This window comes from Gymnoscopelus braueri, assembly GCF_963280865.1.
Source record: "Gymnoscopelus braueri genome assembly, chromosome: 4".
Classification (NCBI taxonomy): Eukaryota; Metazoa; Chordata; class Actinopteri; order Myctophiformes; family Myctophidae; genus Gymnoscopelus; species Gymnoscopelus braueri.
Genome location: NC_137605.1, coordinates 32081278 through 32098352, shown reverse-complemented (window position 1 = coordinate 32098352; position 17075 = coordinate 32081278). Strand labels below are relative to the sequence as shown.

Below are 17075 nucleotides of genomic sequence, written 5' to 3'. Positions count from 1 at the left end.
AGTGTAAGTTAATATCTGTGATGCAAAAATCACACGCACGCACGCACGCACGCACGCACGCACGCACACACACACACACACACACACACACACACACACACACACACACACACACACACACACACACACACACACACACACACACACACACACACACACACACGCACACACACGCACGCACGCACGCACAGATGGATTAGAAGGACAATATCACCAGAACCAAGGACGGGTGTTTTCAATAATCTAACATGGTTAAAATGGAGTTAGAAGTTACAATGGGTTTGTATAGGAAGGGGGCGTGTCTAATTAAATTAATATCAAATATCTCAATACTGAATTAAGCAACTTAAAAACTGTCTGTCAGAAGAACATGAATTTCCCACAATTAGGCCATGTCTGTCATAAATCAACTTCTTTGATACAACAACATACTGTTTTACAGATACAATAGATAGAACAATGTTATACCATTAATATCTAAACTATAATGTTGCACACGAGGAAGCATCCACAGCAGGAGGAGGAGGTTACAGTAGATGGACACTCATTTAGGGGTTTAGAAGTGGGTGTTACCAAATATTGATGTAGTAGGCTATATCTAAATTGATATAAATACAGTAGACAACAGACAGTTTTTATACTAATATAATTTAGTTGCTTTTGTCTGTTATACGGCAGGACTCCGGTCAAGACCGTACAGGAGGATCAGTGCTAATCTCTGCAAAAGAACTGGTGGATCCGACCAGTCAGGTAGGAGGAAAACCATGTGAGCACTGGATAACAGGAATAACTCTTACCCATAATTAATAGCTATTGCTGTTTTTGGGCGGTGTAACCGCCCCTATATGTGAGGTTTGGATATCGACATTCGCTGCACTGTGTGTGGCCACCATTGTACCCCCCTAACCCTGCACCGTAATTGGCCACCATTGTACACCCCTAACCCCTACACATTCAATGCAAAACTATACTTTTCTTTAAGTGAGCTTCCATCACTGTGATGACCACTAGCTGTAATATGATTGCCTGACTTTATTGGCTGACTCTATTCAGGACTGTGATTGGCTAGTGAAACACATGACACATGTGCATAGCCCTATAAATAGGACTATACACTTAAAAAAAACACATTTACGTTTTTTTAAGTGAATCACCCATTGTGGACCAACCGTTGGACACCCCTAACCCCTACACATTCAATGCAAATCTATACTTTTCTTTAAGTGAGCTTCCATCACTGTGATGACCACTAGCTGTAATATGATTGGCAGACTTTATCGGCTGACTCTATTCAGGACTGTGATTGGCTAGGACTGTGATTGACTTCAGAAATATTACTTTTCTGCCGAAAACCTTCCACTCGGCTGGGAGGGGGGAGGGGTTCCCTTTGTTCCGACTGGAACAAAAAGTTACCCGAGGCGACGGAAAAGACCTTGGCGACGAGGGACAAGAGCAGGTCTACTCGTAAGAACAACAAAACGTGGATATAAACCTGCACTGCCTTCAATCCTGCTAGCGAACGTTAGATCTCTGTGTGAATCAAGAACTGTGACCACTATGGACGACTTACTAGCGTGCGTAAAGTATAACAGTGAGACAAGGAACACGTCCATTGTGGTGCTAACAGAGACGTGGCTAACGGAGTTAGCATCTGATTCTTCTATCACTCCTCCTGGCTTCACCGCGTATAGGAAGGACAGAGACCCTGTACTGAGCGGTAAGCAACGTGGGGGGGGAGTTTGTGCCTTGATCAACAACAACTGGTGCAAAGATGTTAAAATCCTAGATAGTCACTGCTCACCAGACCTTGAACTTTTAATCATAGCCTGCCGTCCTTTCTACCTACCACGCGACTTCAGCATTGTGATTGTAGCCGTTGTTTACATTCATCCTGGAGCTAATAAGGACACAGCTATGAGGGAATTACACCAGGCGATCAGTGCACAAGAAAATCGCCACCCGGACTGCGCAGTCATCTGCCTAGGCGACTTCAACCGGACAGACTTAAAAAAGGTCTTTCCCAAATTCCACCAGCATGTCGCCTGCAGTACCCGTGGTGACAATGTTCTTGACCACTGCTACACGCCCTTCAAGGATGGATACAAAGCCCTCCGACGCCCACCGCTAGGAAGCTCTGACCACGACGCCATCCAGCTGCTACCTGCCTACAAACAGAGGCTAAAAAGGGAGCCGGTCGTTGAGAAGGAAATCCGAATCTGGTCTGAGGACACAGACGCTATGCTACAATCCTGCTTCTACCAGACTGACTGGGGGATGTTTAAGAACGCCGCTGGGAATAACATCAACGAACTCTCAGACTCAGTCACTGGCTTTATCAGTAAGTGCATAGATGACATAGTCCCAAAAAAGACAGTTCGGATCTATCCCAATCAGAAACCATGGATGGACAGCGGAGTACGTGCACATCTGCATGAACGGGATGCTGGTTTCAAATCTGGCGACGTGGAAACGTGCAACACGACGCGCGCGGCCCTAAACAGCGCCATCAGGAAGGCGAAAAAGGCCTACACAAAAAAGATGCAAGACAAACTCAGCAATGGCGACATCAGGAGCACATGGCAGGCGGTACACACCTTGACAGACTGCAAAACAAGAACCAGAAGCGAGGTGAACCCGCCTGCCTGCCTCCCCAACGAACTGAACACTTTCTACGGCCGGTTTGAGATCAGCTCCAACCGCGGCAGCCAAGCGGGGCCATCAGCAGCACCAGCAGAGGACAACCCTCTAACCATCTCGGAGAGAGAAGTGCGTACAGCCTTCACACGGGTCAACATCCACAAGGCAGCCGGACCTGATGGGATTCCAGGCCGGGTCCTTAAGACATGTGCAGACCAGCTGGCGGGTGTCTTCGCTGACATCTTTAACCTCTCCCTCTCCCTGGCTGTGGTCCCTGCAGGGTTCAAAATGTCAACCATTGTGCCCATTCCCAAAAAGGCCAAAGTGACATGCCTGAACGACTGGAGACCTGTTGCTCTCACCCCGATCGTCAGCAAGTGTTTCGAGAAACTGGTGAGGGAATACATCAGCTCCACGCTACCTGCCTCGCTGGATCCGTGGCAGTATGCATACCGCAAAAACAGATCCACCGACGACGCTATTGCCATGGCTCTCCACACCGTCCTCTCGCACATGGACAACAAGCTGCTGAAGGACAAATATGTACGTATGCTGTTCGTGGACTACAGCTCTGCATTCAACACCATTGTCCCAGCAATACTTGACAAAAAGCTCAGAGACCTAGGGCTACACCCAAGCATGTGCGACTGGATACAGGACTTCTTGTCCAACCGACATCAGGTGGTGAGAATGGGCAGCATCACATCCGACCCCCTGACCCTCAACACCGGAGCACCCCAGGGATGCGTGCTGAGCCCCCTCCTCTACTCCCTGTACACGTATGACTGCATAGCCACACATGTCTCCAACACCATCATAAAGTACGCGGACGACACGACAGTGATAGGCCGAATCGTCAACAACGACGAGTCTGACTACAGAGAGGAGATCAAATCACTAGCACGCTGGTGCCGGGAGAACAACCTCTCTCTTAACGTCGACAAGACCAAAGAACTGATCGTGGACTTCAGGAGGCCGCGGAGAGACCATGCGCCCATCCTCATCGACGGTGCTGCAGTGGAAAGGGTCAGCGAGTTCAAGTTCCTCGGAGTACACATCGAGGAGGACCTCAAATGGGAGACGCACTCCACACACGTGAGGAAAAAGGCTCAGCAGCGACTGTACTGGCTCCGCCGCCTGAAGAAGCTCGGAGTAGGACGTCGCATCCTCAGGCTGTACTACAACAGTTCTGTCGAAGGCATCCTAACAGGCTGTGTCACGGCCTGGTACGGGAACTGCACTGCCCGAGAAAAGATCAGCCTACAACGAGTAGTGCGATCGGCAGAGCGGATAATGGGAATCGAGCTCCCAGCGCTCCAGGAACTGTACAAAAAGCGGTGCGTGGTCAAAGCCAAGCGCATCATCAAGGACAAGCACCACCCAAGTCACAGACTGTTCAACCCCCTACAACGACCGCGACCGGGCAAGGGGCTCTACCGCAGTATCAAGATTTCCACCACCAGGTACTGGTGTAGTTTCAATCCGGCTGCTGTCAGAATGCTGAATGGGGCATAAGCCTGAATGAGGCATAGGCCTTGTTCAGCAGCCTGACAACAGGCAGCGCAGACTTTTTCCGGCTCTTCCTGAACACACCTGTGGATTATACCAGGGACAATGACTTGGACTTTAGCCCCCCCTCGGACACACCTGTGGACTACACCAGGTACAAATGACTTTTTGTTGCACTCCATCATGGAGCTACTTGCGGATTATACTAGGGTCAGTCCACTCTAGGTGGACACGCACTGACCTTTTGCACCTTAATCCCTTGTATAACGCACTGACTTTTTGGTCTTTTTATTGTGCTCCTTTTCCTCTAAGCACCTTAACGTCCATTGTCTATCATGCACAGTATAAGTATAACATGCACAGTATACAATACATTGCTGCTATGCTCAGGCACCTTAGTTTAGTTTTTTTAGTTTTTATTATCTCAGGTAATTTGTAAATATGTAGATAACTTGTCTGGCCTTCTGTTGCTCTCTTGTTTTGATCTCCTTCCCACTTACCCCCCACCCTCTTCTTCTCCCCCCCCCCCCCTCTTCTTTCTATGGAAACTAACGTTGCGATGGGAATGATGTACAAAAAAGAATTTCACCCACTTTTTTTTTACCTTGTAAACCTGTGATGTGACAATAAAACTGATTCTGATTCTGATTCTTTTCTTTAAGTGAACTTCCATCACTGTGATGACCACTGTGACCACACCGCCCACTTCACACTGGGTGTGATTTCTTTAAATGCATATAGGGTCAAGAGGAGAGCACTTCTGGAACATGTGAACCAATCAGCATCCCTTTATGCAGAGACCTGCATTACAATGAAACTATCATGCCCAATATGCTTGGCCACACCCGCCAGGAGGATGCAGGTCTTGAAGTACATCCGTTTTTTCCACTTGTGAAAGTGCAATGTTCCCCTCATCTGAAGACCCTCTTGTGCTCTGTGTACGCTCCTGAGTGTGTGTCAGGGAGACCACACCCCCCTGCAGGAAGATGTGTGAAGCAGCACAGACAGGCTGCCTACAAATCTGTGATGCAAAAATTCTCACACACACACACACACACACACACACACACACACACACACACACACACACACACACACACACACACACACACACACACACACACACACACACACACGGACACACACACACACACACACACACACACGGACACACACACACACACACACACACACACACACACACACACACACGGACACACGGACACACACACACGGACACACACGGACAGGAGCGAAAACACTCTGCCGGCCTGGCAGAGACAATAAAGCAAGGAACTTAAAGGGGTATTTCACTTTCAAAGATGTTTGAGGTTGTAGTAGGTACTATTATGCATGTCTACTGAATTGTGATCTAATTCTGTCATTCTGGAACAAGGTCCACTTTCACACTCTGAAAACATTAGCTTATATCTATTATACTACAATAGCAGACTGGTGCTGGACTGCTGATATATCTTGCCAAAAAGTGCATTCTACTATTATGGTCTACCCCTCAAAAAACCTTCTGTAAAGATGTGGCTGACTCAGGCCTCTACTTTTTTGCCCTTGAAGAAACTCACATATGACCTTCGCCAAAAGACTGGTACATTTTGGAGCCTGTGGCCGCCTTTATGGAACTATACTGTTTTTCTGTTTTTGTTTTTGCTGATATTTCGTTTAATTCTGTAAGCATAACAATGATGATTATGGGTTCTGTTTTTTTTTTAATGTTTGGATTGTTTGTTTGATTCTCTTCTCTTTTTCTTTTCTTATTCTATTGTTTTTTACTTTTTCTGTATTGAATGTAACATTTATATTGGCATATTTCAAGCTGGCCCAACGTTGGGACAGCCAATGTCTTGATTAAGATGTACTGTATTACCTCTCGGTCAAAATGATATAAATTATAATAAAAAAAATAAAAAAATAAAAAAAAGTGTTTGGGGTCATTTTAACGTCTACTCTGGCTTTTGTGAGCACCCCAGACAGTTTTTAAGTTGCTAGATAACTTCAAACTCCATTTTAACCATGTTAGATTAATTGAAAACACCCGTCCTTGGTTCCAGTGACTGATATTGTCCTAATGCGTAAGGGGGCCGTGTTTATTCAATCACTTTTTTCATTTTCTTTTGGAAAATGAAAATAGCACACACAGGCTTTTAAAAATACAAATCAAATTCATGTTCAATATCAGTGCATTGAAAATGTAAAGATTTCCCCAAAATGTAAAAAAGAATTGCTACAATAGTGAAAATAAAACTCAGTAATACCCTCCCCCCAATGGAATACTCAGTTCCATTGGGGGGAGGGATATCCCCCCCACTTTTGGGATGAAGAAAAAATAAAAATAAATGTTTGTACCGAATTATGGAATTAATGTAACAAAAACACCCAAAAAAGTAACAAACACGGTTAAAAAAAACACACATTTTCGCGTGCGTGTCCCATGTGTGCATGTCCCATGCGCGTGCATGCGTCCGGTTTCGGCCTGGCGGAGACAATAACAGGAACGAGATCTCCTAGCCATTCATCATCATGATACACAGTCTTATGTTGCACACAAAAAAGAAACGGTTCACCACAAGATGGAAGCAGAGACTTCCTTTTGACTTCCATACAGCCACATCTCCGGTGAGTAGCCTATGAACTGGCTTGGCATTTTGAAAAACGTTTTGTGTGAAAATACAGACAGCACATATTGGTACATTATTAGAATAAGAGTTTTGATTACATCATCTATCTGTACTGTTGTTGCATGTAGGAGTGAGATCAATTTAGGTCAGCAAAAATAACTGCAATTGTAGAGGCTTCCCACACTTATTTTTATTTGTCTCATCATTCAATTTTCATGATTCTCATGATTGATCATTTCTCATGATTGATTATTTTTATGGCCTATTTGATTATTTCTTTCATCACCGTATTGGTGCCTTAATAATGTTTCAGGTTGATTATTGTTCATCTAGTAAGGACTTTTTGGAATTTGATTTTGTCTACCAACTAGAATGGGGGTTGGGTCCTCCAGGGGGGTCCCCAAATTATTTTGGGGGGGTCCCCAGATGGTTAGCTTAACGTGCAACATTGTTTTCTCGCAACAAACAAAACAACATACAGCATACAGCATACATGCATACAGGGTATCTGCACATTTGTAAAGTTACAATTTATTGACCCTTAAGAAATGTTTTATCGAAAAATTGGCCAGATTGTCAAATATTACATAAGAAATAGGCAGACATTGTGAAAAAAAATAGCTGATCTACAACAATGCTGCGTTGTGAGCTTGTATCGCTATTGTTTAACTAAATGTAATGCCTATGCCTACAATTCCGAGTGCTGGGGCCCCTCAGTTCAAATATGGTTATTTTGGGGGGTCGCGGCCTGAAAAGCGCAAAGTTCCACATTATCAGCTTGCCTGGCATTGCCGGAGTTATAAAGCGACACAACGATCAGTGTGTGCAGGGTAGGGTACAGTACCACACACTGTGTGTGTGGTACTGTACTCTCTGTGTGTGTGTGTGTGTGTGTGTGTGTGTGTGTGTGTGTGTGTGTGTGTGTGTGTGTGTGTGTGTGTGTGTGTGTGTGTGTGTGTGTGTGTGTGTGTGTGTGTGTGTGTGTGTGTGTGTGTGTGTCTCTCTCTCTCTCTCTCTCTCTCTCTCTCTCTCTCTCTCTCTCTCTCTCTTTCTCTCTCTCTCTCTGTTTTTCATTTTGGTCATTGGTGCATAGTAGCCTATTTGTTTATCTAATAAAGTAGTAACAAATATTTTGAAATAATGCTGATCACAGAATTTGTCAAAATAGTAATGTCAAACCAAATTACATTTAACTTTATTACACATATTGCTTGTTCATTTTAGAATTGTGTCTGTTGCATGTCAGCTCTTCTGTTCTTTGGGGCAGACATAATTCAGACATAATTGAAATCATATTTACAAGTCTTTTCTGTCTTTTATAAGTCATGCTGTTTAGCTTTTATAGCCTATAGTATACAGTCATAGTCAAACACATGATATACTAGTTGCCTAATGTCTGTTACTGTAGCATGATGATTGAGACAATCTTTATGACCAAGATGGACAGGAAAGGTATTGTATAAGAGCCACACTGAAATTCAATATCCTGAGTCCATATTTTGAGCCTAACTCGAAGGAAAGTGTTTACACACAAGCATGAATGTGTGCAGGTGAATGTTCCTTTTTAGACGTCAACCGTGTAATAAAGTGATATTTGAGAAGTCATATCTGAAACGGACCCAAGGCTCTCCCTCTCGCCAAACACAGGGATTATCATAAATATCCAGGACACACCAGTGCAAATGACCTTCATATGGACCTGTGTGGGTGTGTTTACTTACATTGCATGCATGTGTGTTTTTAACAACTTTCAACCTGGCGTCCCTATTTTGGGCATGTCAATACAGTCACAATGCGACATCTTTGAGCTTTAAAAAAATAAAGCGTTTTCCCATCATCATCAATGCACTTTCATTTATCAGTCCATCAGCCAACCTGGGCTCAAATCAGACCTGAAGCCCTTTGCTGCATGTCCTTCCCCATCTCTCTATTTTGCCATTTCCTGTCTCTCTCCACTATTAAATAAACTTTCTTTGCTGAGACTTTATTTAATAATGCCCAAAAGAATATCTTTAAAAAAGAATCATGAAACATGTAGTGTTTTGTTTCTGTCCAGGCGGGGAGGCGTTAATGTGTCCCTCAGGGTTTTTAGTGCACGTACACAATAATTTGTTTTCATCAATACTTCTTTTAATGTTTTGATTTTAGTTGAGAAAATACATGAACTCTAACTGCTTAATTACTTTAAAGGGCTGAGTTATGAACATGCAATCTGGTACTTGTTTTAAAATTATGTGATTGATAATTCACAGAGTTCAGAGGTCAGGGGATGGGTAGTGCCAGTATCTGATAAGCCTTAACCAATAGAAGGTCATTGGGACATTTTAATTGGAAAATGACACGACCGTCTGAAGTGGTTGTTCCACTCACTGTTCTCCCAGACGATCTCTTTGTCATTGTTTGCATGTGTGTATGTGCCTGCTTGCATGCATGTATGTGTGTGGATGCGTGTGTATCTGTGACTATGTGCCATCGCATATGTGTGTGTGTTTACATATACAATTTGCTGCAGGGGTATATGGGAGACTGTGTGTTTAAATGCATATCCAGTTAGCCATTAACAGGCGGCCCGTCTTGGACCACCCTGCCTTCCTATGTTTTATTTGAGGAAAAGCCTTTAAACTTAGTTTTACCACCCCTACTTATGTCCCTGCTGTCTCCCCTCCACAATATCTGGGGATTAGACGTGGTCACTGTTTACAAGGGATAGAATGAAACCATTGATGGTATTGGGTATTAGTAGTACGTATATACACCAGACTCATACCAGGTTATGTAAAACAGTGCTTCATATTGGAGAGGTTTACAGGTGTGAAATGGTAGGTACAATATTTTTTATGTACAGGCTCCCATCTGTAGTTTTCAGGAAATGGAAGAAGAACAGAAATAGAAGGAAAGAACCAGAAAAAAATGTCAGATATTCAAATATTCCTGATGAGTGCAATGGAATACAAACAGCTCAGAAAGGAAAAAAAAAGAAAGAAAAAAGGCAATGGTACGAGGCAGTTAAAGTAGCAGCTCAAGAAAATATACACTAGTAACATGCATGCATACCATGTGATTGATCACACATGGTCTAAAGCTTGATTTATACTACATCGTATGATGCTGTCGCATGTTGAAAATAGCTGATCTACATTGTAGATTCTACAAGCTCACATCACATCATGAGGCATTATGAGCTTGTAGATCTGCTATTTTCACACTAAAGGTCATTGCAGGGAATTGGTATATCGGCAGTGAAAAAGTGTTATCATGGGTCCTGTCTACTGAGTTTTTCAGTGAGGAGATGGACATGGAGATCTAGCACCGATCTAAATGCAGAGCAATGTTTGCTTCTCACCTCTCTTATCCATGTGTGAGTTTGCCCTCCACCCAAAGAGCCCCCAGCCTCCTTTACTTTTGTATTCATCCTCTTTCAGGTTTAGCTGGTGTTGAGCTCCAGGTGAGGTATATCGTACCAAAGAAGGCTACAGATTAAATTCTTAAACATATTGATGAGTACAGAATTATGACAATTATGAAATTGTCTAACAACACGACCTTTTAATTAAAGGTTGAGAAGTGTGACGAAAAACAAAGGACCTTTGCTAGCTTCTTCTTTTAAATCCCTTATTTTTTTATTTTATTTTATTTATTTTGTATTCATTGAATTTTAACATATTGCATTTCTGCTCTTAATTGTAAACTGTATCTAATACTTTCTTTAAAATGTTAAGCTTTGATTAAGCCATGAAGCCCTTTGTAAACTTGTAAACGTATTATTGTCACGCCCCTTTCTGTGCTCCTCGTAGGTCAAAGGTCACCAGGCATGTTTGGTACCACTCCCAACCTCGGTCTGTCCCTCCTCTCTTCTCCCTGCTGCCATCCGTCATTCATCGCCCCTCTTTCTCCTTCTGTAGCCTTCTCTTCTTCTCCTTGCCCAACTCTCTGTCATCACTGGGACCATGTGTCCCCTTCTGACCCAAAAACACACATGCACACACTCATGCACGCACGCACGCACGCACGCACGCACGCACACACTCACGCACGCACACACCACTTTCAGGGCTATCGCGGCACTGGTGACAGTCCTCCGTCGCCACCTCCATTCATCAAAGCTAGAAATGCAGGCATGGGCCTCTGTCCACCGGTTGGGATTCATTGATTCACTAGACGTCCTGTACACTTGGTTGCTTTACATTTATGTAGCGTCCAAATTCATCATTATACATTCAGCAGAGTCTTTAAATGCTCTTCACAGCAAAAACTGTGAACTGTATGTGTAATAACCTAGTTTTGAAAGAGGGTCTCCTACATAGGGAACCAAACATAGATACTGCTTAGCCAAAAGGGAATCCCTCCCTTATGCTATGTGTGCAGTTACAGTAGCCTATGATTGTTTTTGGCAATCTTGACTTGATTGACAATAGGAAACCAGAGGCAGAGGAACAGTACAAAATATACAGGAAAGAGTCTGGCGGGAATTGATCCCAGAGCAGCCAGGGAATGTGTATTTTAAGAAGCAGGAGTCTTAATCATTTTGTCATGTTTGGACATTACACACTTACTATGTACGTACTTTGTCTTTTTGCGTCAATGTGCATAACTGCTTACGTGCATTTGAACATGCAAACACCCTTTATGCTCTGTGTGTTTGTGCGTGCTTGTGAGTGCCAGTGCGTGCCAATGTACTGTATACGTGAGAAAGCTGTCCTGTCCCACTCAAAACAAAGGCATGTCTTCCCACAACAGACAACAAGTCTGCTGGTAGACACAGGGAAGAGGGAACAAGACGATAAATTAAATGGACTAATACCTCATCAAACTGTCACACAGGGCAGACAGAAGACAAAACACACAGGGCTCCATTACGAAAGAAAGGAAAGAGAGAGAATGAGAAAGCAGGGGTATATACTTAAAGAGCCGGATGTGAGGCGTCATCCAGGATTACTCAGCAGTCACACAACCTGTTGTGAATGTACTGTCCGAGGGTTCAACAAGCCAACCTCACCCGTCACGAAACAAGGCCTCTCTTACAACATTCATAATGTTCATGCTAGTGCTTTGTTTTCGGTTTGTTTGTCTGTGCGTGCGTGTGTGTGTGTGTGTGTGTGTGTGTGTGTGTATGTGTGTGTGTATGTGTGTGTGTGTGTGTGTGTGTGTGTGTGTGTGTGTGTGTGTGTGTGTGTGTGTGTGTGTGTGCGTGCGTGCGTGCGTGCGTGCGTGCGTGCGTGCGTGCGTGCGTGCGTGCGTGCGTGCGTGCGTGCGTGCGTGCGTGCGTGCGTGCGTGCGTGCGTGCGTGCGTGTGTGTGTGTGTGTGTGCGTGTGCGCGCGCGCGTGCATGTGTATGCATTTAGCAACTTATGAAAGTAGGCTGGTCAAGTGAGAACATATTCGTATTCGGAGCAATGGCCCGGGGTTATAGCTTCAAGGGAAGGGAGTGTTGTTAGAGATACAACCCTGGTCTTCAAGGGATGGTCAGTGAACAACGCAATGCAACTGCAGTGCTTTTTTCAAGTGCAAGACTCTTTGTCTAATCCAGGGCTTAGTTGTCGAGGGAGGGCATGTCTTGTTTGCTTCCTCCACCCTTCGCCTTCCGTATGTCTCCAAGCCTGTTCATCCCCACCATTTTTCTGTGGGTAAAACAGTATGTACAGTATGTGGTATTAAATTAGATAGCTATGGGAGCCTTTTCTAGTTTGCACACTATTTTCATGGTGTTTCTCTATCCAGCATCTATAGTGTTTATTGTATGAATTTGCGTTTTCTTAGTACTTAGTAAATGTATGTCTTTTCCTGATAACTCTGTGTTTGTCCGTGTCTCTTCTTCTAAAGTATGCATGAAAATATTTGTGTGGGTTGGACATTCTATCTCGGCTGATCACCCCTATAAATCGCTTAGATGTTCCATTTCATCACCACTACCAGCATATGTGTGTCTCTGATATAAGAGAGAAGGGTGGGGGGGTTGACTGTATACCATGTCTTCTCGTCTAGGATACACCAACGCAGGTTCTCTGAAAAATAAGCAGGTTTACAGGAATAATCTGTTTTTGTGAGAAAAAAAAATAGACAAAGTAGTTTTACAACCCACACTATGCACCTCGACTCACAGTACAACCCACACTATGCACCTCGACTCACCCAGCTAACCAGCAGTACAACCCACACCATGCACCTCGACTTAACCACTCAACCAGAAGCACAACCCACACTATGCACCTCGACTCACCCACTCAACCAGCAGTACAACCCACACTATGCACCTCGACTCACCCACTCAACCAGCAGAACAACCTCAATGCTGTCACAATGAGGTTTCTGAGTGGGTCACTTATTTAGAACCAGTGTAAAAAGTTGAGGAGCAAAGGACAACTGTGTGTGTGTGTGTGTGTGTGTGTGTGTGTGTGTGTGTGTGTGTGTGTGTGTGTGTGTGTGTGTGTGTGTGTGTGTGTGTGTGTGTGTGTGTGTGTGTGTGTGCGTGCGTGCGTGCGTGCGTGCGTGCGTGCGTGCGTGCGTGAAGGTTGAGTATTGAAGACTAATGATAGCTGTCAGCCCTCGCATGGCCCTTAAACCCATGGATGAGACTCGTATGGGGCTGACCCTACGGGCACCCTGAGTGTGTGTGTGTGTGTGTGTGTGTGTGTGTGTGTGTGCGTGCGCGCGCGTGTGTTTGTGAGAGAGAGAGTGTGTGTGCATGCGTGTGTATTATCAGAGATGGAGGGGTATTCTAATGAATGACCCTTAACCCCCGAAAGGGGATCTGCCCAGAGGAAGTTGAGAGGAGAGGTGAAGAGGGGAAACCGAGGGTAGAGGCACAGAAATGGCGCCACATTATGCATACTGTCACTCAAGATGACACCCTCACCTACCCCGCCTTGGGGCAAAAAAGGTTTTCTATATGTACGTATGTAGTCTCCCGTGCAAGGGTTTCTCCAAGCACCACACAGCCAGGGAATACCTTATGGTCACTGTCGGGAGGAAACCTCTTATCTCCGTATTTCCGTTGTTTTTAGTCAACGGAAATGCTGTTGGTCACACTTTACAGTACATCTCTCTGTGGGTTTTACAAATATTTAACCACATAAGCCTATCTTATGCTGTCAGAAATGTTCAGATAAATAGCAAATGTTCCAAAAATGACAATTATGCTTATGGCACAGAATACACAGCAAAATCCTGAGTGTTGTTTTCACTATCAAACATACCGTAAAAGTACTCATTATGCAGAAGTAATGTATTCATGTATTCATCACTTTGGTGTTGCAGCTGGTAAAGGTGGGGCTGATTGTATTAATCTAAATCTGCAAAGCAACTATTAACTAATTGTACTCAAGTACAGTACTTGAGTGAATTACTTTCCTCCACTACATTTGCACAACTTACAAATTCATAAATGATCACAAAGAACTTTATTGTGTGGTTAGTTTCAATGGAATGTTTTCCTGCATAATGGTTAAGGGGTCCAATCAACCCCTGTGTAGTTCAAAAGCATGGAATTAGAGGCTTAGAGGTTCCCAGTATGACAGAAAAGAAAAATGGTTGGTGTTTTAATTTTAAAACGGTCAATTCCCACTGAAAATGCAAGTGTCTGCCAAATGACAAGAGACAGGCCAAGGACTAGCTTCAGAACGGTTGTTTCTGTGCCGCCAAGTGGAGAAACTGGAGGGTCTCTTGTTTGCACTCGAAAAAAACGTGATGTGCAAAATCAAGTTGTCGTTACCTGCCCTCAGACCAGCAGTGAGTATTTAGTGAGACAATAGAATCTTTCATCTCCCCGTTTAAATCTTGAGATAATGAAGCACACAATGTTTGTTTGTTTGTTTATTTTCACTTACAACAGAATTTAAAAATGATACACAAAGAATCAGTAAACATATGAAGGAGAATGCCTAAAAACCCTCCAGGGGCTTGAGAAGTGGCATTCTCTGGGAATTAATTGTACTATAAAATTACATCAATGTGGAATATACACATCTATTACAAATAAAACATTAATAGACATGTCATTAATATGTCATACAGCCAGCACTGCAGTACGACGGCAATATGATCTTGACTAATTAGCTCACTAATTAGTTCATTAAAGTAAAGACACTATCTGACATGATTACTGTGTGTACTCTTATTATTTATTTTGTCTGCACTGTTGAGGGTGTAGTGTCTGCACTGTTGAGGGTGTACAGTATATTTTGTTAATTACTGACCCTGCTGTATCTAACGTACAGTACTTTTCTTGCCCTGTAACTGTATCTTAAGCTGCTGTGCTGCCTTTGGCGGCTGAATTTCCCTCGCGAGATCAATAAAGGTCTTATCATCTCATCATCAACAGCGACACTAAACATTGAGGGATACAGTGAAATTCAAGCAGACGGGATTAAAACACCTCTTTGTTGAGGTTATGGAATTATGGAATATTTCAGAACACCAACAGTCCGATTCAACGGGTAACATCCGTGGCTTGAAGTTAAGCAATTTATATTTTAAATGTTTGCATTTCTACAAGAAAGACCATGAAACACGGACCAATATAGTGGACACTGGGGGTGGATAGATGAATAGATCGTAAAAAAAAGATCTCTGTCAGTCTCATCCGAGGCTACACACACACACACACACACACACACACACACACACACACACACACACACACACACACACACACACACACACACACACACACACACACACACACACACACACACACACACACACACACACACACACAGGAAGCCTAGAGCCTATACTCTGAAGAGCTTGTTATGGTTTCTGGCCTTTTTTGTGTGATTGGTTAAAGCACTTTAAACCCCGCCCTCTGGCCTGACCTCATGGCTGTGGTTTAATCTAAGCCTGCAGGGTCAAGGCTGGGTCACCATAGCGATGTAATGACTTCCTCCTAATAAAGAGTTGATGTATGGCCACACTGATAGGCCCCTGCAATGACCAGAGACTAACCCCGACACTGGGGCTCCGGACACTAATACCACTCCAAATAATGTTTTTTTATGTCTATCACAGAGTTATGAGGAGAGAGAGAGAGAGAAACACAGGGAAAAAGAGATGGAGAGAGAGACACGATGACAGCAACGGGGAGACAGACAGATGTAGATAGAGAGATGGGGAGAGACATATAAGATAACCGGAACACTATAGGCCCCTGAGAACACCGGGCAGTGCGGGTACCATTGTTCTAGATATGTATTAATTTATATTTTACATTTGATTTTATACATACATTTATTTGACAAATGAGGGGCCAATTACATAATATTGTTTTATTATATTTAAGGCCCAGCATTTCTACAAATGCTACAAATTGTTACTTAGACCAGTGAAAGCCAGTACTTTTGGGGATAAACAAACAAGGGTAACTTTAGGTCTGACAATGATGACATGTTGAAATCATGTATACTTTACATGATTTCCAACCATTTTCCAAAGCCTTGTTATTTTTCATTTTTTTTACATTTTGGGAAAAAAACAGCAAATTTACCATTGAGGTGTTCACAAGGTTTAGGTGCCCGCTGGAACTGCATCGCATAGATTTAGCTTCAGGAGTTAGAATTAAGGATGGAAATGTGCATCATCACTAAAACACTTTTTTATGGAGAAGACATTGAAAATGGTCAACGGTCAATTCATTCCAGTTGAGTTACAGTATTCAGTCTGGATTCACTTGAGTAAGTTTGTCACCAGAGGAATTTGAATGGACAGGCGGTTTCTCGGATCTGTGGTGTTAACTGTGAAATTATTCAACAGCCGGGAAATTCTAGTTTCTTCCCAAACATCACTGAGGGGAAACATATCGTCTTAGCCACAAATAAAGGCTGATGTCTGTGGCTTGATTGTCTTAAGAATTCCATGCACATTATAACAGATTTCTTGATAGATAAAGACTCTCTTTCTCTTTCTCTCTCTCTCTCTCTCACTCACATGCACACACACGCAGAAAGCGTACACACACGCACGCGTGCACGCACGCACGCACGCACACGCACACACACACACACACACACACACACACACACATTTTATCCTATATTAAAAATGCCTTGTAGGTGGGCGGGCGGATGGACGGTGGATCACAAACGTAACATGCGGACCTGGGAGGCGCACCGTTCTCCGATCCGTGCCTATTGGCTGGGCTTTAAACAACCATAACTCTAGTTCCCAGCATGCTAAAGGCTTCAAACTTGGTGCTTGGTCCCACCGACTTCCAATTTAATCAAAAACGACCACTTCCGGTTTTCCTTCCTTCTTCCGGTTTGTCGGATTGCCTTAAAACTTCTCCCACACACTCTCTGAGGAGTG

General features: G+C 43.7%; 1 protein-coding gene across 1 annotated transcript in view; it reads left to right on the top strand.

Moving 5' to 3' along the window:
• The window catches only part of LOC308083559 (uncharacterized protein), a gene marked incomplete at its 3' end in the record, with an annotated part of 105384 nt that extends 94642 nt beyond the window's left edge, over nt 1-10742 (top strand). The window contains exons 7-9 of the mRNA XM_080425873.1: nt 679-750; nt 4888-5084; nt 10574-10742. Coding sequence (XP_080281999.1) covers nt 679-750; nt 4888-5084; nt 10574-10742 — 438 coding nt within the window. The remainder of the gene's footprint in view (nt 1-678; nt 751-4887; nt 5085-10573) is intronic.
• Between the last annotated feature and the right edge of the window lie 6333 nt (nt 10743-17075).